This window comes from Perognathus longimembris, chromosome 3 (genome assembly GCF_023159225.1).
Source record: "Perognathus longimembris pacificus isolate PPM17 chromosome 3, ASM2315922v1, whole genome shotgun sequence".
Taxonomy (NCBI): domain Eukaryota; kingdom Metazoa; phylum Chordata; class Mammalia; order Rodentia; family Heteromyidae; genus Perognathus; species Perognathus longimembris.
Window position 1 is genome coordinate 10,711,247 of NC_063163.1, and position 26,561 is coordinate 10,737,807.

Consider the following 26,561-nt stretch of genomic DNA (forward strand, 5'->3'; position numbering starts at 1 on the left):
ATGTATGCAGACTTGTGTTCTGTCTTAGCAGACGGTCCATGTGCTCAAGTTTCCTTGTGTCCTTGAAACACTGTTCTTCCATTGTTGGGTGTGGGTTCTATAAAGGTCAGTTTAATTTGGTTACTAATCTTGTTTAACTCTTCTGTGCACTTATCTTTTTTGTTTACTTACATCAGTTACTAAGAGAGAAATATTGGAATATATCTTTGTGAAGTTGGCTGCATTTCCCCTTCAGCTCTGTTTTCAGATATATATATATATGTATGTGTATATATACATATATATATATACACACACACACTCACACACACACGTCTCTATGATTAGGTCCCTGGGTAAGAGTGATGAGTTGACTCCCTTGTCATTTTCACTATGAAATGTCCTCTATCTCTGGTAGTTGGTCTTCACCCTACAGTCTCCATTGTAGAAACGATAGCAGCTACCCTGGCTTCAGGTGCTGTGTGTCTTTCCTATGCTTTGACTTCTAACTTGTCATTGTACTTAAAGTGCATCTCTTGTATTCTGCATATGTTTCAGTGTGAGTGTCATTTGCTTGGATTTTTTTTGGGGGGGGGAGGGACGACAACAGTATTCAGGGTCTCCCACTGGCTAGACAACTGCTGTATCCCTTGAGCCCCACACCCCAAGTCCTGTTTGCTTTAGTTACTTTTTGGGTAAGGTAGTATACTTTTTGCCAAGTACATCTTTATCCCATGTTCAGACCATGACCCTTCTTCCTCTGCTCTCACATAGCTGGGATTACAGGCATGTGCCACCTACTCTGCTCAGCTTGTTCTTTGAGATAGGATCTCCCCAGCCTTTTTTTCCTGGGTTAGCCTTGAAGTTTGATCCTCCTGGGATTATAGACATGAGCCAACACACTTGGCTCCTGGAATTATTGGTCTATTTACATGTACTGTGAATGTGGTTAGCTTTATGCTGTTCTACCTGCTATTCATTTTCTCATTTTTTTCTCCTTTCTTGTTTCCATCTTGATTCCATAAATGTATTTTGTAACTCCATTATCATATTCTTTTCTCTGTTTTTTTGGTCTGTCTGGTCCTGGGACCTCAATTCAGGGTTTGGGCACTATTCCTGAACTTCCTTGCTCCAGGCTAACATTTTGCTATTGGAGCCATAGCTCCACTTCTGGCTTTTTGGTGGTTAATTAGAGAGAAGAGTCTCAGGATCCTTTCTGCTTGTGCTTGAGCTGGCTTTGAACCTTGATCCTCATCTCTCGGCCTCCTGAGTAGCTAGGATTACAGGCCTGAGCCACCAGTACCTGGTCCATTTAGATTTTTAATTGTCTTTTTTAGTAATATCTCTGTTTCTATTTTTCTGTAGCCTGAGACTTTAAAATGGTCTTAGTATTTCTGTTGCTGCAGTGTTTCCATTTACTTTTTGGTGGTAGAATACAACAGTAAAACTCTATTGCATTTCTCTAACCTTGGTGTGAAGAGACTGGATTCTGTTATGTTTTGCCCAGACTGAGTCTGGACCTTTGGGCTCTCTGACCTTCCTCCTCAGATCTTCCAAGTAGCTGGAGTACAGGCGTGCTGTCATATCCACCTTCCTTTTCCTTTCTTCTGTGCTGTTATATTTTATATGTCTCTATCCATCTCCCACTATTCCTTCAAGCAATCTGTTGCCTTTCAAAGAAATTTGGAGGAATAATACAGTCTTTCATATTTACCCACATACTTGCCATTTTGTTTTTTCTGTGTATCCAGCTTTTTATCCTATGTCATTTCTCTCTGGTTTGAGGAATATTCTTTATATCACTTTAGTCATTTGTTTAGGAAGTGGTCAGTTCACCCTTTAAGAATCTGAGCATGCAAGCTTGCTTTGAACTATAATCCTCCAGTTAGTTCTAAGCCACTTCAGTCGCTGGAATTTGAGGCATTAGCCTCCAATGCCTGGCTTGTAAACACGTTGTTAATTTGCATGTTCTCCCGTCTGCATTCCATAATATTCAGAGAGCTGATAGGAAGTATAGCTGATAGCCACGCGGATAAACCATCATACTCATATTATAATTTACCTCTTTACTGTTACTAGAAACAATTTATTTCCCTTCTTATTTTTTGCCATTGTTCCTTTTTTTTTTCTTTTTTTTTCTTTTTGCCAATACAGGGCCTTGGACTCAGGGCCTGAGCACTGTCCCTGGCTTCTCTTTGCTCAAGGCTAGCACTCTGCCACTTGAGCCACAGCGCCCCTTCTGGCCATTTTCTGTATATGTGGTGTTGGGGAATTGAACCCAGGGCTTCAAGTATACGAGGCAAGCGCTATTACCACTAGGCCATATCCCCAGCCCCATTGTTCCTTTCTTTTGATATCAAGACAAAGATTTGTAAAATAAGATGAAGCTAAAAAAAAATAAAAGGAATCTGAGCACATCACTGTCACATTAGTGGGGTTCTTGGGTGGTGGACGCCTGTGTTTTCTGGCAGCTCTGTAGTTGGTCCCTTAGTTCTGATGAGTCAACGCTCACCTTTTTTTTTTTTTTTCTATTCCCCTAGATACCTTGCTTTTCTCAGGCTGTTTTCAACACTTACCTTTTTCTTGGTGGTAGCCAGACACTCTTACTGCTGAGCCACAGCTCCAGACCTGTTTTTGGCTGGTTGTTTTTGAGGTAGGGTCTTGCTTCCTGTCCACACCTGTGCCTCTGCCTTCTCCACCTGTGGTAGGCAAGGAGTCTCATGAACTTTCTTGCCCAGGCTGACTATGAACTGCCCTGTGTCCGTAACCGACCCATTGTCAGCCTCTCAAGTAGGAAGGATTACAGGTATGAGCCACCAGCGCCAAGCAATGACTTTCTCTATTATTTTTGTTTTTTTACAATTTTATTCATGATGTAACCCAGCACAGATTGTTTCTTTTTATTCATCTTGGTTTTAACTAAGATTGTTGGACATGTGAATGAGCATTTCTTCCAAGTTTAGGAGAACTACAGTCATTCTCCTTTGCCTGTCTGTGTGTTCATCTGCGTGTATGCTGGAGGCTTGTACATGCTTACGCAAGCACCATACACTTGGTTCCCCAGCTTTTATTTCTGATAAATGTTTTCCCTCACCATGCTCTCCTTTCTCTTTCAGAATCTAATCCATGTATACCATTCGTTACTTTATATTTTTCCACAGAAGTCTCATGCCTCTTTTTTTATGTTGTTATTGTAGAATTGATATACAGAGAGGTTATAGTTACTTTAATCAAGTAATAAGTAATGAATGCAATTCTGTTTTAACCATGTTTTCCCTTCTGCCGCTCACTTTCATGCTTTCTTTTTTGTTCTTCAGCCTCGGCTCCATTTACCTTTGGTTTGCTTTTCACACCCTAACTAAGGAAATAGGGATTGGGGCTCTGGGAATGGATCAGTGGATATAATCTGTTATTGAAGTTAACGGATACATTTTTCATTTCACATATTGTACTTTTTCCCTCTATAATTTCCACTTGCTTTTTTTTCTTCACAGTGTTTCTCTCTGAAATTATCTATTCACTTATAACTTGATTTTTCTTAGGCTCATTTTTATAATATTTGTTGTCTAATTCTTCCTTACCGATTCTCAAACCAGGATCAGTCACAGTATTTGTTTCTGTTGACGTTCCCGCTTTGATTATGGGTCACTTCTCTCTTTTTATTTTTTTCCATGTATAATAATGATTTACTAGGTTGGAGGTTATGAGTGGTACCTTATAGGGAGTGTGAATCAAACAGGGTGGCGTTTTGTTTCTGAGACTGATATGATCAGAATCAGTTCTGCCTTTCCCTCTGCTTCTCCATTATAGGGCAGCTGTTCTATTGCTTGTAGCAGCCATCCGTATCTTCTTCCTCTGCTCAGGGAAACTAGTTCTGCTTGGGTAGAAAAAGCCCTCAGGCCCAGCAGCAGCCAGTCATGGGCCACCCCTGAATTTCCTTCCCTCAAGGCTCTGTTCTCCATTGCCTGCGGTTGGTGCTGGGGAACAGCTGCTTCCCGTGGGGTGTCCCGTTTTGACAGTTGTACAGGAGAGGGCAGCAAGCGGCAACTATTCTGTCTGTTCTCTTGTGGTTAGGAACAGAAGTCTGGGACTTTGCCTTCCTCATTAGCCATATTAAAAGGACATTACTCTTTTGTTTTTCTGATCCTATCTGGAGTACAGCTGATTTTTCTATCAACACAAAGAGTTTTCATTAACTTCAAGTAGTTCTGCTGTAAACCCATGTGTCTGAGCTTCCTGAGTCTGGCCTTACTGAGTCTCGCCTTGCAGACTCCCTGTGGACTGGCTGCCCAGTGAGCCACCCGGATGTTGTCTTTCTGTAGATCGCCATCATTGCCTTCCTACTCTTAACTCACTGTCGGCAGTGATGACTGTCTGAGGATATCTCAGGCTGGGTCCAGGTGTTCTGGGGGGGTAGCTCACCCCCCTACCTTCCATCCCTCTCTCATCAGTTACAGACTCAGAGTTTGATGTGTGCTGGCGTATGTTGTTGGGCCTTGTTTTACCTATTAAAATTAGATATGGGGTATCTCCTCCTTTGAAAATTGCATTGCAAATATGTGTCAAGCCAGGGTGACACAGCAGCACACACCAGTGATTCAAGATGGACGTGTTGGTATGTCACATTGGCTTGACACATATTTCCTCACCGCTTCCAGTGACTCGGGCACAGTAAGTTGTTTCTTTTCTGTAGCCCATATTCATATACGCTCCATCTTCCTATTGACTTGGTGCTGGATTTGCTTAGGTTTGCATGTCTTCTGTTCCCTCAACCTCATGACAGGCTTGTTATTGCCTGCCTGGACTCCGTGGCCCAACCCCTCTTTTTTCCAGGAATCTCCTGGCCAATCACTCCCATAGTTTAACTTTTCAACAAAGCAGAAAATACCCACGTACAGATCCGCTAGCTCGAGGCCACTAGCTGCTTCCTATAAGCCTCCGTACGAGCCAGGCTTTGGGTCTTCTTAACTCAGCTGCCTCCACGTTTGTCCCTTCTTGATGCTTCTTGGAGCTGCTCCTGCCAGCCACAGTACGTTTCCTATCTCCGACATCCAAGGTCCCTCCTCCCCTGGGTATCCAGGCCTCTGCGCCGCCTGTCCCCTTCACAGTGAATTATGGGTATTTGTGCCCATGTCTCATCCTGTCTCTGCAGATAGAGGGCTGGGTGGGACTGTCCTGGGCTGCCACTGTGTCTCCTGGGCCTCCTGGGGTCCTCTACCTGGTCGTAACTTCTTGTCATTTCTCTCCCATTAGGACCCTATGAGTGAGGTATTTGGGGGTGCATTTTCATTTACAGGATGTTTGCCTGCCTTCGCAGAGAATTGATGATTGACTCTAGACGTATAATCCCAGTCCTGTAACTGTGTTCCCTTGGGAAGCTCCCCAATCCTATCTGGCTCGGCCCACACTTACTGTGGGCGGTCCCTTGGTATACCCCGACATCCTTTTGTACATGGCCATTCTCACTGTCAGTGAGAAGTGAGGTGAGGATCTTCCCCCTCCTTTTCTTCCCGGTGCTGATTCTCAGAGCCACTGACCCGAGTCTCCTTGGGGCTTGGTAAGATGTGGGCTTTGCTGTGTGATGTTATACATTCCAGTCTGAATGCAGCTCTCAATTCTTCTCTTTCAGGCACTGCGTCTTAGTAACCTAGCCATGGGGAAGACAACCACGGGCCAGATCGTCAATCTGCTGTCCAATGATGTGAACAAATTTGATTACGTAGGTTGCCCCCTAGAGTTCCCTTTTCAACACATGTTCCATTCCCCCCTCCCCCGCCCCCAATAAGGCTAATCTGTCACAATACCAAGTTGTTCTATACAGACCAGGATTCTTTTTTTTCAATCTTTATTTACTTAAAAAAAAAATCTTTCAATGGTTGTAGAAGGGGATTATAATTTAAAATGCCTGTTTGTGTACAATACAACCACTTTGGTCAGAGTCACCTTCCCATCATTCTCCCTCCTCTTATTCCTTCCCTTGCTAGCCTTACCAAGTTTTCCACTTCCTTTTCCTCATACACACATTAAGTGTTATGACTGTACTCATCCACTACTCCCTTTTTCATTGATTGTTTTTTTTTTTTTTTTTTGAGGATGTAGGACAGCCATATATATATTTTAAATTCACGTTGCACTTCTGGCTGTAGTGTAGCTGTAGTAGTATGCTTACTCTGCAGATCTGATGTGTTGTTTTTGTGATATTGTGTAGAATATCAAAACAGTCCTCTGCTGCTCCTTTCTAACTCATAGTGTGTGGTGATGGGGTATTGGCTAATTATCTTTTTTTCCCCTTTGGTAGTGTGGAGGACTGAGTGTAGAGCCTTGCACTTTCTAGGCAGGTGCTCTGCCACTTTGAGCCAGTCCTTGAGCTCCTTTTGTGTTGATTTTCCTAGCAGGGTCTCACTTTTTGCCCAGGCTTGGTTGAACCATATGGTTCACGTGATACCAGCCATGTCCCACAGGCCCCACTTTTTATTTTTTGAGATGGGGCCTTCATCTTAGCCTCCCAAGGAACTAGGATTATGGGTATGTTGTGACACCTGGGTTGTCCTTTTCTAAAGAGTAAACTCCTCAATATAGCGCCTCCCATATAGAAAGAAATCCTTTGATAGTGGATGATTACTAGTAAATAGCAACTCTTTCTTACTGTACCATGCCTGTTTTTTTTGGGGGGGGCGGTGTAGGGGGGTTTGTGCTTGCCACTCAGGTCCTCGGCAGTGTCTCTTATCTTTCCACCCAAGGCTGGCACTCTACTGTTCAAGTTAGAGCTCCACTTCTGTCTTTTTGGTGGTTAATTGAAGATAAGAGTATTACAGGCTTTCCTGCCCAGGTTGGCTTTAAACCTCAATCCTCAAACCTCAGCCTCCTGAGATGCTAGGATTACAGGTGTGAGCTACCAAGCTTCCATATCTTATTACACTGACGTTCCAGCTGCTGGTTGGATCTGCATTGCACTGGGGCCACTCTTTCCATTATTCATTTGTTGGAACACAAACTAAGGCCCCTCCTCTGGGTCACATGCTCAGCTCTGGAGCACGCAAAGGCCACGGTAAGTGTTGTGGTAAAGCCTTTCTCAGGGTGCTGCCAGCTCCTGGTGAAGCAGGGCTCCATTTTGTGGCAGAGAACATTCTGAGAAGAGCCGAACTCATCTGTAAGACAGACAAGGTCAAGGTCTAGGCCGGCACAGCAGTGAGACCCGGTGTGCAGGGTCCGAGCCTCCACTTTGGGGTGCCCGGGCTGTGGTGGTTGTGGACTCTGGTGTTTCTGCTTCAGCAGATTGAAACCCGCTCTGACCCTTTCTGTTGACTCCTCCTCTGTCCTGCGGAAGCCCTTCTTTCTGCGTTTCCTGGTTTTATTTCTACATACTGACAAGAATGCCTTGTCCTTTGCTTCCAAGGTGACCATCTTTTTGCACTTCCTGTGGGCCGGCCCGCTGCAGGCCGTGGCGGTGACTGCCCTGCTCTGGATGGAGATAGGAATATCGTGTCTCGCCGGCATGGCGGTGCTGATTGTGCTGCTGCCTTTGCAAAGCTGCATTGGGAAACTGTTTTCATCTCTGAGGTACAAGAAAGGCTGGTGTGACAAAACACACAGCCAGCCAGTGTAGTTGCTAAAGCCAGTTCTCTGCCTGATGCTTTTGTTCAGAGAGACAAGACATGCCTTTTATTATCTCTTCTTTGCATATGCGGCAGGCTCTTCAGGCTTAGCCAGTGGGGCTCTGGCCATGAGCTAAAAGCCAGTCTCAGAGGGGAAAGGTGAAGGATTTGCTGGTTGCCAGCAGCTGCCTTTTTAGGCATTTGTGGTCTTAGTCAGCAAAGGGGTCTGTAAGCAGATGTTACTGAGGTAGAAGTTTCTGAGACATATGTTAAATACAAATAAAATCAGATGTTTCAGAGGCGTAATTCGAAGTACATAGGCCTTTCCTGTGCTTGCCATGGGGCTGTTTAAATGCATGTATACTTGTGTTGTGTTTAGTTCAGTTCAATTGTAAGTTCCCCGAGGGCAGGGTTGGGCAGCCAGGCACTGGTGGCTCACATCTGTCATCCCAGCTACTCAAGAGGCTCACGGTTCAAAGCCAGCCTGGGCAGGAAAGTCTATAAGACTCTTAGCTGAATGTGGAGCTGTGGAGAGCTCAAGCGGTAGAGCTCTAGCCTTGAGCAACCCCCCCCCCCAAAAAAAAAAACCAAAAAACCCCACAAAAACACCCAGGGATAGCTCCCAGGCTCTGAGCTCAAGCAAGCCCCATTGCAACAACAACAACTCCTTGTCCAGTGCTCCAGGGATACTGCTACGTAGCCCATTCCGCTCGGCCCTACGGCCCTTCATTCCTCTCCCATTGTGGCTCTGCCAGCTGCTTCGTAGTCATACTTGGGTGCCCTGATGCCCCCTCTCTCACTGTGCCCCCTAGAAAGGCGGGGGTGGGTGGACCGATGGCCTCTGACTCATTACCACCTTTTCCTCTGCCAGACTTGGCAAGGGCTCCCCAGTGTTTATGGAGTTGGGCGGCCAAGTTGACTTTCCGGCTGCAATGGTTGGTTTTTCAGGGGTGCTGGGAGGAAGGCCATCTGGTTGTAGAGCGGGAGGGACTCATTAGACCCGGGGTCTCTGGCTGTGCCGGCCTGCGGCTCTAGGGAAAGGGAGGCTGCTCATCTGTCACGTCTGCCCCCTCAGGAGCAAAACTGCCGCTTTCACGGACACCAGGATCAGGACCATGAATGAAGTTATAACTGGCATCAGGATCATAAAAATGTATGCATGGGAGAAGTCGTTTGCCGATCTCATTACCAACTTGAGAAGGTAGGTTCTTGTGTCTGTCATATTTTGTGCTTTGCTCTTTCCTGTTTTTACAAATAGCAGTTGTTAAGTCTGTCCAGGTACCGGTGGCTTGGCATCCTAGCTATGCGGGAGGTTGAGGTCTGAGGATCACAGTTCAGAACCAGCCCGGGGAAGACAAATCTGAAACATTCATATCTCCCCCGTCCAGGGTACTAGCAAAAAAGCCAGAAGTGTAGCTAGGCACCAATGGTTGACTCATGCCTGAAATCCTAAGTGCTTTGGAGGCTATCTAGCCCAGGCTGAGAGGTCTGTGAGACTCTTAGCTCCAATAAACTACTCAGGAAAAGCCAGGAGTGGTGCTGTGGCTCAAGCTCTTGTTTGCTCAAGCTTTGAGCAAAAAGCTCAGGGCCAGGGCTCAAGCCCAGAGTTCAAGCACCAGGATTGGCAAAAAAAAAAAAAAAAAAAAAAAAGAATCTAAGAAAGAGCACAAAGCCCTGAGTTCAATCTCCAGTGTACACACACACAGACACAGACACACACACACACACACACACACACACACGCACGCACGCACGCTGATTAGGTCTCCCCATTAGGATTAACTTACTTGTCCCATGCCACATTTAACAATTTTTTAAAAAATTATTTTTTTCCAGTCCTGGGGGCTTGAACTCGGGGCCTGAGCTCTGTCCCTGAGCTCCTTCTACTCAAGGCTAGCACTCTATCGCTTGAGCCACAGTGCCACTTCCTGCCTTTTCTGCGTATTTTATTGGAAATGACAGTTTCACGGACTTGCCTGCCCGGTGCTGGCTTTGAACTGTGATCCTCAGACCTCACCCTCCTGAGTAACTAGATTTCAGGTGTGAGCTACCGGTGCCCGGCCCTGGGTTTCCATTTTTAAGCAACAAGTATTAAACTAAAATGATACAGAATAATGCAAAAATGAAATCCCACATGTTTATAATACCCCAAATCTACCACCGGCAATGGTTTCAAGATGTCCAAATTTGAGAATAGTAAATTTAAAATGAAACTGTCAGAATTTACGTTAATACAGATAAGTGGGAAGATTTTAGAGATTGGATGTGTTTATTACTAGCAGCTATGGAGATACAATTTCTTTTGCCTTGCAGTATTTGGTTCTTTTTTCTTTTCTTTTTTTTTTTAATTTGTCCTAGTACGAGGGCTTAAACTCAGTACCTGGGCACTGTGCTTTAGCTGCTTTTTTTCTTCCCTCCCGTCTGGCTCTCTTCTACTTGAGCCATAGCTCCACTTCTAACTTTTTGCTAGTTAATTAGAAATAAAGAGTCTCACAGGCTTTCCTGCCCAGGTTGACTTCAAACCATCATCCTCAGATCTCAGCCTCCCGAGTAGCTAGGATTACAGGCCTGAGCCACTCGGGCCCTTGGCTTGGCTAGTTTTTGTACTCTGGTTTTTCCTGGTCACCTGTCACCTTTGCAACCTCTGCAGGTGTGTCTCCCTGTTCAAACGTGTTTCTTTCTTCATTTCTCCTTTGGCTGCCACCAACAGGAAGCTGCACTAACACCACCATTCCCAATCAGCTACCTCTTCCCCATGCCTCCTGAGGCTTTGTGCCAGCTACTTCTGTCTGTGACTTTGGGTTTTCTCTTCACTTCTTGTCCTGTCCCTCACTCTCCTTCCCCCTCTCTCCTCCTTTTCTTCCCTGCCCCTCTCCTCCTTCCTCTGCCTTCCCCTCCCCTCTGTGGGTTCGAAGCTCCTGGAGAGGGCCTCACTAATTCTTTGTCATCAGGGAGGTGCCTGGCCCAGGACTGTGTCAGTGATGCTTATTGAATGAGCCTGTTTCTGTGCTGCTCCATGGCAGTCAGAGTGGCCAGAAGGTTGTAGTGTGCCTCAAGCATCTTGGGTTAGAGGAGTGAAGTGTGGCTTTTGAGTGTTTTACGAGGCGGGCCCCAGAACCCACGGTAGCAGATACCTTGGTAACGTCCCAGGTAGTTTATCTTAGTGGCTGTCTCTTACCTCGCCAGGGGGCCTGGCGTATGACCTGCATGACTTTGATGTTCACTCTTCTATGGGAACCTGTATTCTACTCTCTTTTCCAGGAAGGAAATTTCTAAGGTTTTGAGAAGTTCCTACCTCAGAGGGATGAATTTGGCATCGTTTTTCGTTGCAAACAAAATCATCCTGTTCATGACCTTCACCACCTACGTCCTGCTGGGCAATGTCATCACGGCCAGCCGGGTGTTTGTGGCGATGACATTGTACGGGGCTGTGCGGTTGACAGTCACCCTGTTCTTCCCCTCAGCCATTGAGCGATCGTCAGAGGCAATCGTCAGCATTCGAAGAATCGAGGTTTGGTGGCAAATAAAGTTTTAAAGTTGTAGGTAGCTTTTAAGTGAAGGGATGCCTTCGTGTACTTAGTGTCATTGTGTTCCCATTTGGGAAGCTGTATCTTGTTGAACCCCGAAATGTGCAGTTCACAATGTTATATGTATGTTCCTTTTTCGTGTAGAGTATGCTCACAGTAGCCCAAGAATTGCCGATCATTTATGAGTACAATATAAATAGCTTTTGATGTATGAATGGTGACTGCAGGGGTGTGAGGAAAATGTTTTAAGATCAGGAAAAATGAACAAACTGCATCTCCAAGGCGAAGACCAGGCAGGGACTGAAATCCCCAGTTGAGTGCGATTTGTCTTTGAGCTGGAAGGAAAGAACTTGTCGATGGTCCCCGCTCCTTGAGCAGCAGGAACAGTGTCCTGAACCTCACTGCTTATCCCAGTTGAAAAATGGGGAGTCAGAAAGTAAAGTGGACAACCCCTAAGAACAGCAAGCATTCCTCCTTTCTGTTAGGTGTTAAGGAAGTGGTTGCAGTCTTCTTGAGTGCCTTCTGGAATGTTCTAGATGTTACACCCTTAGTGTCCATGTTTTGAGTGATAATAAGAGCCATCCTAGCTCCCTGGTCTGCATGTTGTAGGTAGTAGACCTACTTTAAGCCCATTTCTCTGTGCTTAAGAGCTATGTAGGCGTTACTAGGCCCTGTGACCAGGTGAGGGAATCAAACTGGAGTTCCTGTTAGATCTCCAAGCTTAGGAGTCACTTACACCTAGGATAGAGACTGCCATTTTGAGCCTTCTGCTCCCTCCTCCCTTTCTATTTCTGCTTTCCCCCGCTTTACAATGTAAACCTCTACTAAGCTGAACAAATAACACTTTTTGTTTCTCCCTTCATCGATGTTTTACTCGTTGCTTTCTGGCTCTTGTCGTTAGGTTCCTCACCTTCTTCTCTTTTGTCCTCTTTTGCTTTTCTTTTTTTTTTTTTTAACGCATTGAGTTATTTAATTGTTCTCAAAATATTTGAAAAGTTCAAAAGTTGTTTTTTTTTTTCCTTAGAGAATAACGGAACTACAATGAGAAAGTGAATGTAGTTTTCTACACTTAGAATTTCAGGACAATAACTAAGAGCAAGAGTCAAGTCATAAATTCACAAGTTCAAGACCATTGATGGTTTTATGGTCTACTTCAGGATTTTGTCCTGTGCATTGCATTATTTTCTGTTTGATTTATAAAGACACATGATGCTGACCAAGTGTTCTCCAAATGGGATGTCTGGTACACTTCACTTTGCATTCACATTACACAATAAATTTCTTCCATCCTCTTTTTAACTTGACTCATTCTCAAGAGCTTATCTATAACAGTCCTCTTCCTTGTCCTGTCTGTCCATATCCACCATCCTCCCCTTGCTTCGTGTCAGAGGCTCTCCCTATGTCACTGGGGACAGCCAGCCACCATATAGGCCTGGCAGGTGACAGGTATTCAAGTAATTGTGCACTGATAAATATGTCTGAAATGAAGATTAATTGGCTCTGTGAGAGGGTCTGCATGAACTTGAGCATCTAGGCTTCAGAAAAGTCAACTTGGTTTAATTCTTGGCTCACAGTTGCAGAGGCTTGGCTTCCCGATCGTTTGCCACGTTACTGGGGGAACATGCTGGCTCCTGGCTGCACGTGGCTTGTGCTGGTAGCAGCGTTGTTCCTCATCTCAATGTTTATCTCCAGTAGGGAAGAAGTGAACTATGTCTTACGCTTCTGAGGACTCTGAGAGAGTTGAATAGGATAGTATTTTTCTACACAGAGAAGGAAGCGTTCACTTTCAGTTACTGTGTGTGTGTGTGTGCATGCGTGTGCTTGTGCACACACTTGCAAGCTGATACTTGCGCCTTCAACTCAAGGCCAGGGCACTGTACCACTTGAGTCACACCTCCACTTCCAGCTTTTTTGCTAGTTAATTGGAGGTTAAAAATCGTTCAGATTTGTCTGCCCAGGCTGGCTGTGAATCTCAATCCCCAGATCTCGGTCTCCTGAATAGCTAGGATTACAGGCATGAGCCATTGGTGCCCAGCTCATTTTCAGTTTTTACTAGATTTTTCTTAAAAAGTAGGAAACTGTGGTTTAGATAAAAAGTGTCTCCTAGTCCCTAGCTAGTGGATCTGGATATGGAGAGGGGCGTGGGTGCGGAGGGCTGTGGCCTAATCAGTGGCTTGATCGGTTGATGAACCTCTACTTTGGTAGCAGTACTGGGAGGTGGTGGGTGCTTTCTGAGATGGGGCCTGGTTGGGGAAGTGGCTCACTGGAGTGTGGTCTTGGGGTGTAGTCTTTCCTGGGTCGCCGTATCTCTCTTACTGCTTTCTGGCTTCTAAGGTGAGCTGCCTTCTCTACCACACCCTCCCGGCTGGGATGCTCTGCCTTACCTCAGGCCTAGGATCATGGAGCGGCTACCCCTGACCTGAAGCATCTGCAAATCTGAGCCCAAACAGGTCACTCTTTAAGTGAAGTCCTGACACGGTAGAATACCACCATCAGGGTGATGGCTAAGGATTTTAAGGACTGAAAGAAATGACCACTTTTAGAGTAACTTATGTAAAGGTGGTCAGCCCGTTCTCAGCACCTATTGACGTACTTCTGTTGCATGTTGGTCACTCCCTGCGTTAGTTGGATTCTAGAGCCTGTGGGCAGAGTGCCCACAGACTTGTCACTCCTGCACAACTTCTTGTAAGGTTCTCCATGGGCGCAGGCGCAGCACTAGAGGACACTGAGCAATAGAAACGCATTCTGTGTTCTGGAGGTTGGAGACATGAAATCCTGGTGTCAGCAGGGCCTCCCTCATTCCTTTGAGAGCATGAGCCTCAAGGGAGAATCCTCCCTGCTCTGTCCAGCCTCCAGCTTCTGTCACACTTGTCTCTGGCCTGCAGCTGCATCATCGACGTCTTTGTCTCCGTCTTCCTACCTGTGTATCTACGTCTGTCTCTGTCTCGTCTCTTCTGGCCAAGAAGCCAGTTGTGTTGGATTAGGGCCCACTGTCCTCCCATCTGATGCCATCTGAATTACATCTGCAGCCTGACTTAAAATCAAAATCACCTGAGAAGGTATGGGGATTATTCATCTTTTCTTGGGGGAGGTCTCAGTCTGTTTGAACTTCCACAACAGAACACCACAGACTGGGTAATTTCTAAGGAGCAGACATTTGTGTTTCCTAGCTCTGGAGGATGGCAAGTCCAAGGTCAAGGTGCTGGCAGGTTTGGTGGTCTGCTGAAGGTTGCTTGCTGCTTTACTGTCTGGAAGGGGAAGGAAGAACGCGGTGTTCTCATAGTAGAAGGTGGAAGAGCAGGAGTCCTCAAGAAAGCCTCTTTTATAAGAGCTTTAATCCCACTCTCAATGGGGGAGCTCTTATGGTCTAATCACCTCTTAAAGAACCCACTTCTGTGTGTGTGTGTGTGTGTGTGAGAGAGAGAGAGAGAGAGAGAGAGAGAGCGCACATGGTGTTAGAGATCAAATGTAGAGTCTCACACATGCTGGATAAATGCTTTATTATGAAGCCATATCCGCTTGCCTCATAATACTTAATTGGCTGTTCAATGTCAATATCTGAATTCACAGCATAGATGGGAATCCCATTCCCATCACCCCATTTCAAGCTGGGAATGGGAATCACCCCATTTCAAGCTCTGGATTAGTGGGATGCTTTGTAGAATTAGGGACCCATGCTTTTCCTTATACCCCCGGGCATATCCTTCACCTTAGAGGGTAGCCTCCAAGGCCGTGAGTGGGTGAAAGAACATCCCTGAAAGCTCATTTCCAGGCCTGAGCTCGAGTCACATGACCACACCTAGCCACCTGGGAGGCTGGCAAGAGTGGCCCTTATTCTAGATGGCCATGAACCTGCTATAGATTGGGAGGTTTTGTTACCCCAGCAGATTTTGAGGACACCAGCAGTTTTTTAGTTTTTTTTTTTTTAACCACACATTCAAAAGCAATGGGGGACAGATAGGAATGGTCTCTTTTGTCTACTTTCTGTGTCACTGTTGCTTTACTAATTGCTCTAGTAATTGAGGAACAGGAAGATGTTTTCCTGTTATCTTTATGTTAGATTGTACTGATCGGCAGGGATTTGCTTTATTCATTTAGGTCATTGTTGCCCCGCTAACTAGGGCAGAAAATAGGTAGTGGAAGATGAAGCCATTCCTGCTGTCAAAGGGGAGGATTATTTGCTAAGGGAAAAAGGCAAGCGATTGGAAAAGAGGCATATAAATATTCTTTTAGGAGATAGAACCTTAACTAGATAAGCGAATGTTATTTAGATTTGATCATTTAAGTGGTAGTGACAGATTGGGCTATGTCCATTTGGCATGAGTGAGCGAGGAGAAGGGCAGAGTAAGTCTGATTGCCTAGGTATCTAAACAGACAGGCAGACTCGGCCTTCCTTCCGTCTCTGCCAAGGGTCTTGCATCCCGAGTCTGAACTTCTGGCCCGACACCATTGCTTGAAGAGGCTTTCCACTCTGCTTCTGGCACCTGGCTTGACACCATTGCAGAAGAGCTAGCAAAGGCCTTCCCAGCCCCTAAGCTCATTGTTAGAAACACAAACCAAATCATTAAAAGTGCTCATTTCTACCTGTGCTCAGCAGTTCTCCTATGGCTGGGATATCTATTTCATCAACCCTCCCTGTCCGTTTCCCCTCCTCTCCCCTTTCTCTCCCCCTCCCTCCCCCCTCTCTGTCTCCCCTCCTCCTCCATTAATAAAGAGCATGTTTTGATGGGTGTCAGTACTTTCAAATACCATTGTGAAAACGATCGGTAGATCGGTAGACATAAAGAGGCACATTACAGATTCCTCAGGGGCATTGAGTTGTGTTTGTGCTTTCGGTTTTGTAGTTGGTACAACGTATGTTTTTCTTTCTCTCCCTAGAAATTTCTGTTACTCGATGAGATCCCGCAGCGCAAAATCCTGCCATCTCCAGATGGTAAAGCCCTAGTGCACGTGCAGGATTTCACAGCCTTCTGGGACAAGGTAACAGATCCTCCATTACAAGGCGGTCACTCTCGAGATACTGGGTGACACTGATTTTAACAGAATTTTGGCATGTTACACGTTGAATACAAGGTGACTGGCTCATGTGGTAACAGTAGGCCATATCAACATTGTCAAAGTCATGAGTAAGGTCTGCAATCAGCGGAAGGTTAAGTATAAGCCAGGGGCTGGTCGGCTCACTCCCGCAGTCTTGGGTGTGCGGGGGGGAGGGGGGGGCTGAGAGATGAGGATCATGGTTCAAAACCAGCCTAGGCAGAATAGTCCATGAGACTTATCTCTTATCTCTGTGGTAGAGTGACATCTTATCTCTGTGATAGAGTGACAGTCTTGAGCAAAAAGACTGAGGGACAGCACAAGGCCTTGGGTTCAAGCACAGTACTGGTGTTTACACACACACACACACACACACACACTCACTCTGGAAAACCACCATAATTGCACCACCTCACATAGTGCTCTTGCTTGCTTTCCCTGTCTCTCCTGCCTGGCACATCCCAGGCACACAGTGTGGACAGGAGCCACTGGTGAAGTTTGTGGTAGCAGGCAGTCTGCGTGGGAGCAGCTGGATTGGATAGAGGGCCGGGGGGGGGGGCAGGGGGCGGGGGAGGACGGCAGGGAACCCACGCACGGCACGGTCGGCGTGACCCATTCCCACCCTCCCTCCGTACCTGGAAAAATGGATGTTACATAACGCATGCTTCTTAGATTTCCCACTGTGTCCACTAGTCAGGTGCCCGAGGAAAGAGCTCACCAATCCAGGTCTCCATTTAGAAACTCAGCTTCATAGTCGTGGTCCTGTGGGACCGTCATGTTTCCCCAGGGACTAAGCTTCCTGCCCCGCTTGGGTCCCCTGGGCCTCAAGCTTGTCCCTGTGTGCCCCAGGGTGGGCTGACTGGGTGATGGTGATTGGAGATGGTGACGGGGATGGGCCGGCCAAGCTCCCTGAGCTGTCTGTCAACTGCTGCCCCCTTTGTGGTTCCCGTGAAGTGGGGCCTGGGGCCCCCTGCAGGGATCAAACCCTTTCATGCAGTCAGCTCTCTCTTACCCTGGAGGCTTCTGTCTTGCCAGGGTGCCCGGCAAGGGCTTGAGATACTTCTTCTAGAGTCTCAGGTATTTAGTACGGAGTCAAGACTCTTGAGATCCGTCCTGTGGAGCACGCGCATGGAGAGTCTTGACTGTGGAACTCTTGAGGAACCCCGGCAGGTTCCCCAGACATCTGCCATTTTGACCCTTGCGGTCAACAGTTACTATCAGTTTTCTTCTCTTGTTAATTATATTTATTTGGTTTGTTCCAGTACTGGGCTTGAACTCAGGATCTTGCTGCCAATCTGCCACTTGAGCCAGCACTTCTACTTTTAGCTTTTTGCTAGTTAGTTGGAGATAGAGTCTCACAGACTTTTTTTTTTTTTTTTTGATAGTCCTGGGGCTTGGACTCAGGGCCTGAGCACTGTCCCTGACTTCTTCCCTCTCAAGGCTAGGAGCCACAGCACCACTTCTGGCCATTTTCTGTATATGTGGTGCTGGGGAAATGAACCCAGGGCCTCATGTATACGAGGCAAGCAGTCTTGCCACTAGGCCATATCCCCAGCCTTCACAGACTTTTTTATACGTGGACTGGCTTTGAGCCATGACCCTCAAGTTTCAGTCTCCTGAGTAGCTAAGATTACAGGTGTGAGCCACCAATGCCTGCCTGTAGATTTCTTTTAATAGTGTTGATATCTGGATTTGAATAATTTTTTTTTATGCTTGGTGATGGCTGCTACTAAGGTTCTCTACTGAATTTGAGCTGATTGTTGTTTATACCCTCTGACTTTTACTATTTCAGTACTGACTGTCATTGAACGGGAGAGGAGACCTTGTGTAGGCTGCTCTGATAAATCCTCCCCTTTGTTTCCCAGTGCACTCCCCCAACCCCCTTGGTCATGGGGCTTGAACTCATGGCCTGGGCACTGTCCTTGAGATTGTGTTTTTTTTTTTTTTTTTCTGCTTGAGGATGGTGCTCTATCACTTTGAGCCACTGGTGGTTAATTGGAGATAAGAGTCTCATGGACTTTTCTGCCTGGGCTGACTTTGAACCGCATCCTCAGATCTCAGCCTCCTAATGAGTAGCTAGGGTGACAGGTGTAAACCGCTGGTGCTCAGCTTCCCAATGCAAATCCTCTCAGCTGATTTTGTAATAGTTGGAAATTCTGTTTAGAAGGTGTGGATTTGATTTTTTTTCCTCTTAAGAAATAGAACCGAGAAACCACAAAACAATCCCCCCCCTCCCCCAAAGCATTAGAAATTATCCACGATTTTCTCAAAATTTCATGTAGGTGGAGCGTGCCTTACCGGAAATGCTTGAGACCAGGAACATTTCAGATTTCTGATAGGTTTTAGACTTTGGAACAGAAGGGGGTATCTTGGATAAAGGACCCCAGTGGGGCATGGGACCTCAAAAGATGAACTTCAGCCACATTTTTTTTTCACATACATATAGTGTGGAGGTGATTTTGTGCAGCGACATTAGATGTGGAGTGGACTGTTCAGAAATTTCAGATTCTGGAGAAGTTCCTATTTGAGGGGTTTAGGGAAGGGATGCTCAGTCTATACATGGGAAGTCACAGGCATAGTCTTCCATCTCTTCATCTTAAGACCGATAGATGGTTAGTTTTGTGGTTTGAACTGTAAGCGAATGTTTGTTCTTGGGTTGGACCGGATGCGAGCACATAGCTCTACGGGCTTCTTAGTAATTGGCCAGGATAGGTTAAGGTGTACTTCAGGTACAAAATTTGCACAAGTCCTTCACATTTATAATAGAAAGCATCTTCTTGCTTATAGAGCACTGCAGAGGTTTATTCTCTGTCAAGTAAAAAAGCGGAATGATTCATGAAGAGTTCACAAGGCTTCATGACTCAGGGCCCAGCCTGCCACGGGCCTCTGCCGCCACCTCGTGGCCGGAATGGAGGCAGGAAGACTAGAAAGGCGCTGGATGTTGTGTTTGTTTAGCTGCTTTCGTGGGAAGCCCAGTACAAGGAAATATAGCCTACCTCATCTACCCCAGCTGCCCCATGGCTTCTGATCCCCGAAGACACACCACTGGGTGAACAAGATGTCAGGGCACACTAAAAAGGAAGAGAAAAAAACACCAGGAGGGTCATTATGTTCATGTATCGATGGCCATTGTTGTGTCTTCCCCATGTTTTGGAATGATTTATGTTACTTTATTAAAATTAAAATGAGCTCTTTACCCCCCTTTTGGTGAATTTTAATTTGTAGACGTTAGACACTCCGACGCTGCGGGACCTGTCCTTTACCGTGAGACCCGGTGAATTGTTAGCCGTGATTGGCCCCGTGGGTGCGGGCAAGGTAAGCCGTTGGTAAGGTGTATTCAAGTAGATAGCCAGTGAAGGAGGATGCCATGGGGTCTCGAGGCAGGACAGGGAAGTTCCCGAGCTGCCGGCCTGTGGCTGAGATGATTCATGGCCCGAGAGGAGGGGCGAGCTCCGTGGCAGCCAGAGCAGCTCCACGCAGCTTCGCTTCCCCAGCAGATCTCGGGGTGCGGGGCGGGGGGGGGGTGTGATGTTGAGTTGCCGGTCCCTCGCTCGCCCTCCTCGGCGTGGGCCGGCGGTGTGGCGCGGAGGTTTCACCGCCTGCCTCTGGGCGGGCGCGTTCGCTTTTGTTCGCTTCGTGCTTCCAGTTGCACACCTGGAAGCGCCTTGTCTAGAAGTGGGGTGTGTCAGTGAAGAAAATGGTGTCTGTGGCCGGCATTCAGGATGCAGCCACTGAGAAGTAGGGGCTGCTTTTCTGTTAGAGGGCACCCTAGATGTGCGGGACGTCTGGAGGCTGTCCAGCTGTCCACGATTCATACAATTCACTCAAGTCATGACAAGGTATAGTGAGGAAAAGTGGAGTTATATATATATGACACAGAGCCCTCCCTCCCTCCCTCCCTGCTTCCCTCCCTCCCTTTCCCCTCCTTTTCCTCTTCCCCCTCCTCCTTCTCCTCTTCTCCCCTCCCTTTTCCTCCCTCCCTCTCTTTCCCCTTCTCTTCTTCCCTTCTCCTCCTCTTCCTCTTCTTCCCTCCCTCCTTTCTTCTCTTCCCTCCTCCCCTCCTCCTCCTTCCCCCCCCCCTCCTGTTCTCTTTCACCTCTTTGTGCCGGTACAGGGGCTTGAACTTAGGGCCCGGCCATTGTCTCTTGGCCTTTCCACGCAAGGCCAGTGCTCTTTATTTACCACACAAGCTGTTCCGCTCCAGCTGTTCGGTGTGCCTGGCAGGATCTGTGTTCCAGCCTCAGACTTCAGCCCCCTGAGGTGATGGGATTACAGGCATGAGCCACCAGTACCTGGCGCAAGTCTTCTAATGAAGATGTGCAGAGAAGCCAGGCCCTAATGCTTCTGCTCTCCGGAAGCTTCCAGGTTCTAGGCAAGACAGATAGGCACATGTGTTCCGTGCTCCCAGCACTCATAATAGTAGGCAGAGAGACTCATCTTGTCTGTGTGAGGTAAACAGCTTGGAGGAGCCATGTTTGCACGCTTAGTGTCGTGCATCCTTAAATGGCAAAGTATAGGAGCCTAAATGTAGGATGTATAAATGGCGGAGTGATTACTTCCTTTCAGGGTGGATTTTTTGCTCTCCAGGGTTCCTTTAAATAAACTTATTCAGTAGGTTTTCTGGAACAAGTCCTCACTAAAGTGAAGGGTGACTGAGTGCAGTAGTGGCTTCATTCAGCATCGGTTGTGCGTGGGCTAGAGTCTTAATTACACAGAGCATTTCATAACAGCTTTCTTAATTACATATAACAATTCCATAATGCTTTCTATCTGGTGGGAGAAGCTGGCTTAGGCAGGGTAGATGGTCACGCTTTATTTTGTCGATAGGCTTTTATAAAACATGAGTTTACATGGACCCATAATGATCTTGTTCCATGTTTTTACTTGAGTCTGTTTGAAATGGGGGGCTGCTCTTCGCTGACTCTCCAGGCGTGGCCTGCAGAGTGGCATTTCCCCCTGTCCCCTGTGCTGACGGCGGGCATTTGATTGTGACCTGTTTCAGTCTTCGCTCTTGAGCGCCGTGCTGGGGGAGCTGCCCGCCAGCCAGGGGCTGGTCAGCGTGCAGGGAAGAATCGCCTACGTCTCCCAGCAGCCCTGGGTGTTCTCCGGGACCGTGAGGAGTAATATTTTATTTGGGAAGAAATACGAGAAGGAACGCTATGAGAAAGTCATAAAGGCTTGCGCTTTGAAAAAGGTGAGCGAAGACCGTTTAATTTCTTATATACTCGAGCTTCTACTGTTGGGATTGCTTGAACGATGAGATTTCAAACGAGGCCTGGGAGGCTCACGCCTGTAATCCAGGCTACTCAGAAGGCTGAGATCTGAGGATTGAAGTTGGAAGCCAGCCTGGGTAGAAAAGAAATCCAAAAGATTCCCATCTCCAAAATAATCAGCGGAAAGGCTGGGGGCATGGCCAAGTGGTGGAGCTCTAGTACAGCACCAGCAAGGAAGAAAAGATTTCATTTTGAGAAGCTTTACAGACGTTATTTAATGCGTCAGGCTAGTCTTCTGTGAACACACACACACACACACACACACACACACGCACACGCACACGCACTGCTGTTTTAATCCTGGTATAGCAAAGGAACCAATGCTGATGAACTCTAGGTCACCTCCCTGGGTGGCAAAAGCGGATGAATAATTTAGGCACTAGATGATGACTCTGTGAGTCTGGAGTCCAACTGTTCTTTTCTGTTCTGTTTCCCAGTGTAGCTCAGGGGTTTGTCTCAGTGCTTCCTTCACTGCCTGTGGCCAGGACGAACCCCCTGGCCCAGAGTTGATGCTCAGCAAACAGCCGTTAAAATAATATAGTGAATCAGTTCTGTGAGGGGGAAAACAAGGTACAGCATGAAATGCCCGTGGGTGTTTTTTGAAAGGTGGAAAGTTAAGTTTCTCTGGAAGGTATCCTTGGCTGTTGATCAAGTACTCCCAGAAATACCTCATGAGGATCAGGATGAGAGAACTGAACGTTTTCCGATCGCCTTTTCTCCTCTTTCCTCTCCTCATGCAGGACTTACAGCTTTTGGAGGATGGAGACCTGACAGTCATCGGAGATCGAGGAGCCACGCTGAGCGGAGGGCAGAAAGCGCGGGTGAACCTCGCGAGGTACCCAGCTTTCCACGGCTGCTCCACGCGCGTGTGTCCGGGGAGGGGTGGTGGACGGGGAGGCGGGCCTTAAAGCATCTTGCTGTATGGTGGGACCCTGGGACGTTGGGGTGTGGGGCTCTCCCGTCGGCACCCTGATTGGAAGTCCAGTTGGGGATGTCGGGGTAGATCCTGGGAGGCGTGGGCCGCTCAGGGAAGGCGTCTAGCTGAGCCCTCTCCCCGGTCTCCAGAGCCGTGTACCAAGATGCGGACATCTACCTGCTGGACGACCCGCTCAGCGCCGTGGACGCCGAAGTCGGCAAGCACCTGTTCCAGCTGTGAGTCTGCCCAGGGTCATCTCCCTTTGCCAGTCCGCTGAGGACTGAGCTCCCAGTACTTTGTGGCTTTCTTTCCTTCCTGGCTCCGGCCCCTGAGAGCCCATTCATTTGTGGAGAAAAGGTTGGCTGAGGGAAATATTGACGCGAACATGAGGTCACCGTCAGAAAGTCATGAAGCGAGTAGTGCTCTCTTGTCTGGGATTTCTGTTTGTCTTACTTCCCTGCTGTGTGTGTGGCCGATAACCAGGAAACTGTCAGTGATCTAGAGCTGAGGAAGAAAAGCCACCACGTTCGTTCATTTGCTCAGCAGCCTGGCGCTGGCTTGGCACTTGTTTGGTTTATTTATTTGCTTGTTTTATTTTTATTTTTTGGTGTCAGTACCAGGCTGCCACACAGGACCTTACACGCTTGTTTAGCTTTTTCACTCAAGGCTGGCCACTCTACCTCTTGAGCCATACCTCCACTCGTGGCTTTTTTTTTTCTGGTTAATTGGAGGTGAGAGTCTCACGGACTTGGCTGCCCGGACTGGCTTTCGACTGTGATCCTCAGGTCTCATACTCCTGAGTAGCTAGGATTATAGGCGTGAGCCCCCAGCACCTAGTTTTGGGTTGTCACTTTGTTGATACTGCATCATTTGTTGACAGGGTGTAAGCCGATTTTTCAAAACAGTACTGATTAGGGCCTCTATGGAATGGTCTAGCATTGTTCTGTAGTTTTGGAAATACTTCGTAAAGTCTGGGACTTAGGAATGATTTGTGTTATATGAAAAGTGTGGTCTTAAGAGTTGGACCCTGGGAACTTGGTATAAGCCATATAAACCACTCATTATGCATATAGCCAGGAATCAGCAAGGGCCACTCAGGCAAGTGGCTTACGTGCAGAAGGTAGGCAGGCTGTTTCCAGCTGTGGGGTGGGCGATGCAGTAGGCAAACACGCTTAGAAATGTGTATTGTAAACTTCCGTGGTGTTTGGCTCAGGCTTCCAAGACAAAATTTCACCTAGAGCGTTCTCTGTCCCGGGTGGATGGCTGGAACGCTGAGCTGCAGTGCGTGGTACTTCTGGGTGGCTTGTGACAGTGACCTTGCCATGCATGTCCTCTTGTCATCTTTCCTCCTGAAGTGTCTGGGTCTTTCTGAAAGCGTCTTTCTAAATGGATACTAAGTCAGATTGATGACGGCCACCTCACAGGCCCCTTCTTCCTTCTCCTCCTCCCCTGCTCCCCTCCTTCTCCCCCCTCCCCTCCCCCTCCTCTGCTTGAACTCAGGGCCTGGGCACTCTCTCTTAGCTTTTTCAACACTCTACCACTTGAGCCACAGCTCCATTTTTCTGGCTTTTTTTTTTTTTTTTTTTTTGCTGGTTCATTGGAGATAAGAGCCTCACAGACTTTTCTGCTCTGGCTGGCTTTGAACCATGATCCTCAGATCCCAGTCTCTTCAGTAGCTAGGATTACAGGTGCGAGCCATCAGCTTCTCTTTAATTAATTACCTATCTAAATATTCTGTCTTCCACTTAAAGGGTTCAGGCTTCAGTGCATGCCTTTGGGATGTGTGTGTGTGTGTGTGTATGGGGGGGGGGGAGAGTTGACTCATAATAGGTCTTCCATAACAAAGGCAAGATTCTAGCAGTGTGACAGCCTCCCATCTCCAGGCTTCATTCTAGGATTGTGACACGAGGTTGTCCACTGAATGTAGCATTCTTGAGGGGCCGTGGCGGGTGGGGGGAGAATGTACCTTGTATTGGGGTGAAAGTGGATGGTGGTGATGGTTGCATGACATGCATGTACTTCCTGCCAGTAAATTCTGCACTGAAAATGGATTAAAAGGGTCAGTTTCAACCTGTGCCTGTCACAGTAAGAAAAAAAATATATATAAACGGTGTGGCATTGAATGTTTGAGAAGGCAGAAGGCGGAAGTAGCTGGCATTTGCCTGTGACCCAGCTCTCTGCTTTGACCTTCCTTTTCCTACCTGCTCCCAGTGTGACTCGATGGATTTTCCTTTGGGCAGAGATGGCACTTTGTCACCTCTGTGAGCCTTGTGGGTCCAATCCAAGTTGTCCATCCGTGGACGATGAACTCCTGCTGGAACCTAAAGTAGAGGAAGGAGAAAGGCATTCTAAGTGCCAGTATGCGTAGCACCGTGCTCCCCCAACCCGACCCCGAGTATCTCTTTGAACACGGAGGTGTTTTTAAAGTCTTCTCTCACCTTTAAGGTTTAATGACTTTGGATATCCACTCGATAGAAGCTAGCTTGTTAAAAATGTTGTTTGCTAATCAGAACTACATTCTTGGTGAGGGGTGGGGGGGCGGTGGGTCTTGGAGCAGGGAGCTTGAATGCAATTTAGGAAATCACTCAGCAGCAACTGGAGAATGTTCTCAACGAGTTAGAAAATTGGATTGAACAATCTGCTATGAAAGATGGCGGTTGTGTTGAAGAAATGCGAAGTGTTTTGTATTAAAAGTGAATGAATTAACACTTCTGTTTGCTATTAACAGTCTTACTTCGGTCATGAATATACATCCGGTGCGTATTAAGAGTTTTCGGGTTTTACAACTATATGTGGTGAACATGAAGGAATCTCTCTTACATACGGAAGGCTAGGGGCCCTAGATTAGTGGATGTCAGTCTGATCTCTTGTTCACTATGGAGTTTGCCTTAAAAAGCCCCGAATTCTCAGCACCCTGCCTTTCTCCACCATCAGCTCTTTGGGATTGGACTAAATAGGGTACCTACACTGCTCACAGTGTGGTCCTTCCATGCTTCTGTCGAAGAGGACTGCAGCTGGGTAGGGATGTGTTTTCATGGTTGTGGAGACTGAGGAGGTCAAGATCAAGAAGGTTCTAGCAGATTTGGTAGCTGGTTCCTGGATCACCATCTCTTGCCTTGCTTTCACAGGGTGGAAGGGGCATGGCAATGACAATGTTTTTGTTACTGTTGCATTGTTGTGTGGAGTGGCTATCACTTCACAAGTCATGTACCATGTACATTTGCTGTTTTTGGACAGCGTCACCCCATCCTTTGTTTTCCCCTATTTTCCCCCTGCTGTCACGAGTTACACAGTTCATTTTCAAGACAGTGTATACTGAATAGCATGATTGCTTTTGTTGGCCCCCTCCCTCTTTTTCTGTACCCCCTCTTTGACCTTCCTCCTAAAAATCTCCAAAAGCAAAAAACAAAACACCACCAATATAACCAGCACCAGCAAAAAAAACAAACCAACCCAGGTTTCCAGTTCCTGGAATTTGTTTTGATACAAAGTACTGTCAGTGTTCAGAGAAGTTACATGGTTGTTGACCCGAGGGTCTCCTCCTTTCATCTGAATGGCTGAGTGTGGACGCCTAGAGTCCTGTAGAGCTTACCAGGCCCAGTTATAGTTTAGGTCTTGCTTCCACATAGGAGATAAAGTACGTGCCATTTGTCTCTCTGAGCTTGGCTTACCTCACTTTGCATGATTTGTCCTAGGTCTATCCATTTCCCTGCAAGTGACATAATCTTATTCCTGGATGAGTAAGGTTCCATTGTGTATATATACACCACATGTTATGGCTTTGCTCATCTGTTGTAGGGCATCTGGGCTGTTTGCATAGCTTGGCTATTGTGAACAGTCGAGGGCCTCTTCGTAGAAGGACACCGATTGCATTCACCAGGGCAGCTTCTCACGAGCCTTGCTGAGTGGGTTCCAGTGTAAGAATCTGGAGAGGAAGGAAATTGTCGGGACCACCGGGGAAGTTCGCCTTCCCTGCTTCCATCCTTTACAGACGTCCCTTGATTTCAGGATGCAGTTTGAAGCCCAAGCATGGCCAACAAGGTTCTTTGCAGTCTACCCTATGCATTTCTCCCCATGCCAACCAGTACTCCAACCATGACAGCTCTGGTGTCCCCTGAATCCAGCGCGCCCTGGGCCACAGCTGCCTGTCTGAACGTGTGTCAGACTGAGGAGAAGGAAGGGTGCGACCATCGGCTAGTTTCTGGGCGTTCTGGATGACTCTATGGTTCTTGTCCTC

The 26,561-nt window shown here is 47.1% G+C and overlaps 1 protein-coding gene across 1 annotated transcript in view; it reads left to right on the forward strand.

The window, feature by feature from the left end:
- Abcc4 (ATP binding cassette subfamily C member 4) overlaps positions 1-26,561 on the forward strand; it is a 203,452-nt gene that overhangs the window by 58,735 nt on the left and 118,156 nt on the right. The window contains exons 5-13 of the mRNA XM_048341177.1: positions 5,609-5,698; positions 7,376-7,539; positions 8,650-8,775; positions 10,836-11,085; positions 15,980-16,081; positions 19,361-19,450; positions 21,138-21,329; positions 22,149-22,243; positions 22,474-22,560. Coding sequence (XP_048197134.1) covers positions 5,609-5,698; positions 7,376-7,539; positions 8,650-8,775; positions 10,836-11,085; positions 15,980-16,081; positions 19,361-19,450; positions 21,138-21,329; positions 22,149-22,243; positions 22,474-22,560 — 1,196 coding nt within the window. The remainder of the gene's footprint in view (positions 1-5,608; positions 5,699-7,375; positions 7,540-8,649; positions 8,776-10,835; positions 11,086-15,979; positions 16,082-19,360; positions 19,451-21,137; positions 21,330-22,148; positions 22,244-22,473; positions 22,561-26,561) is intronic.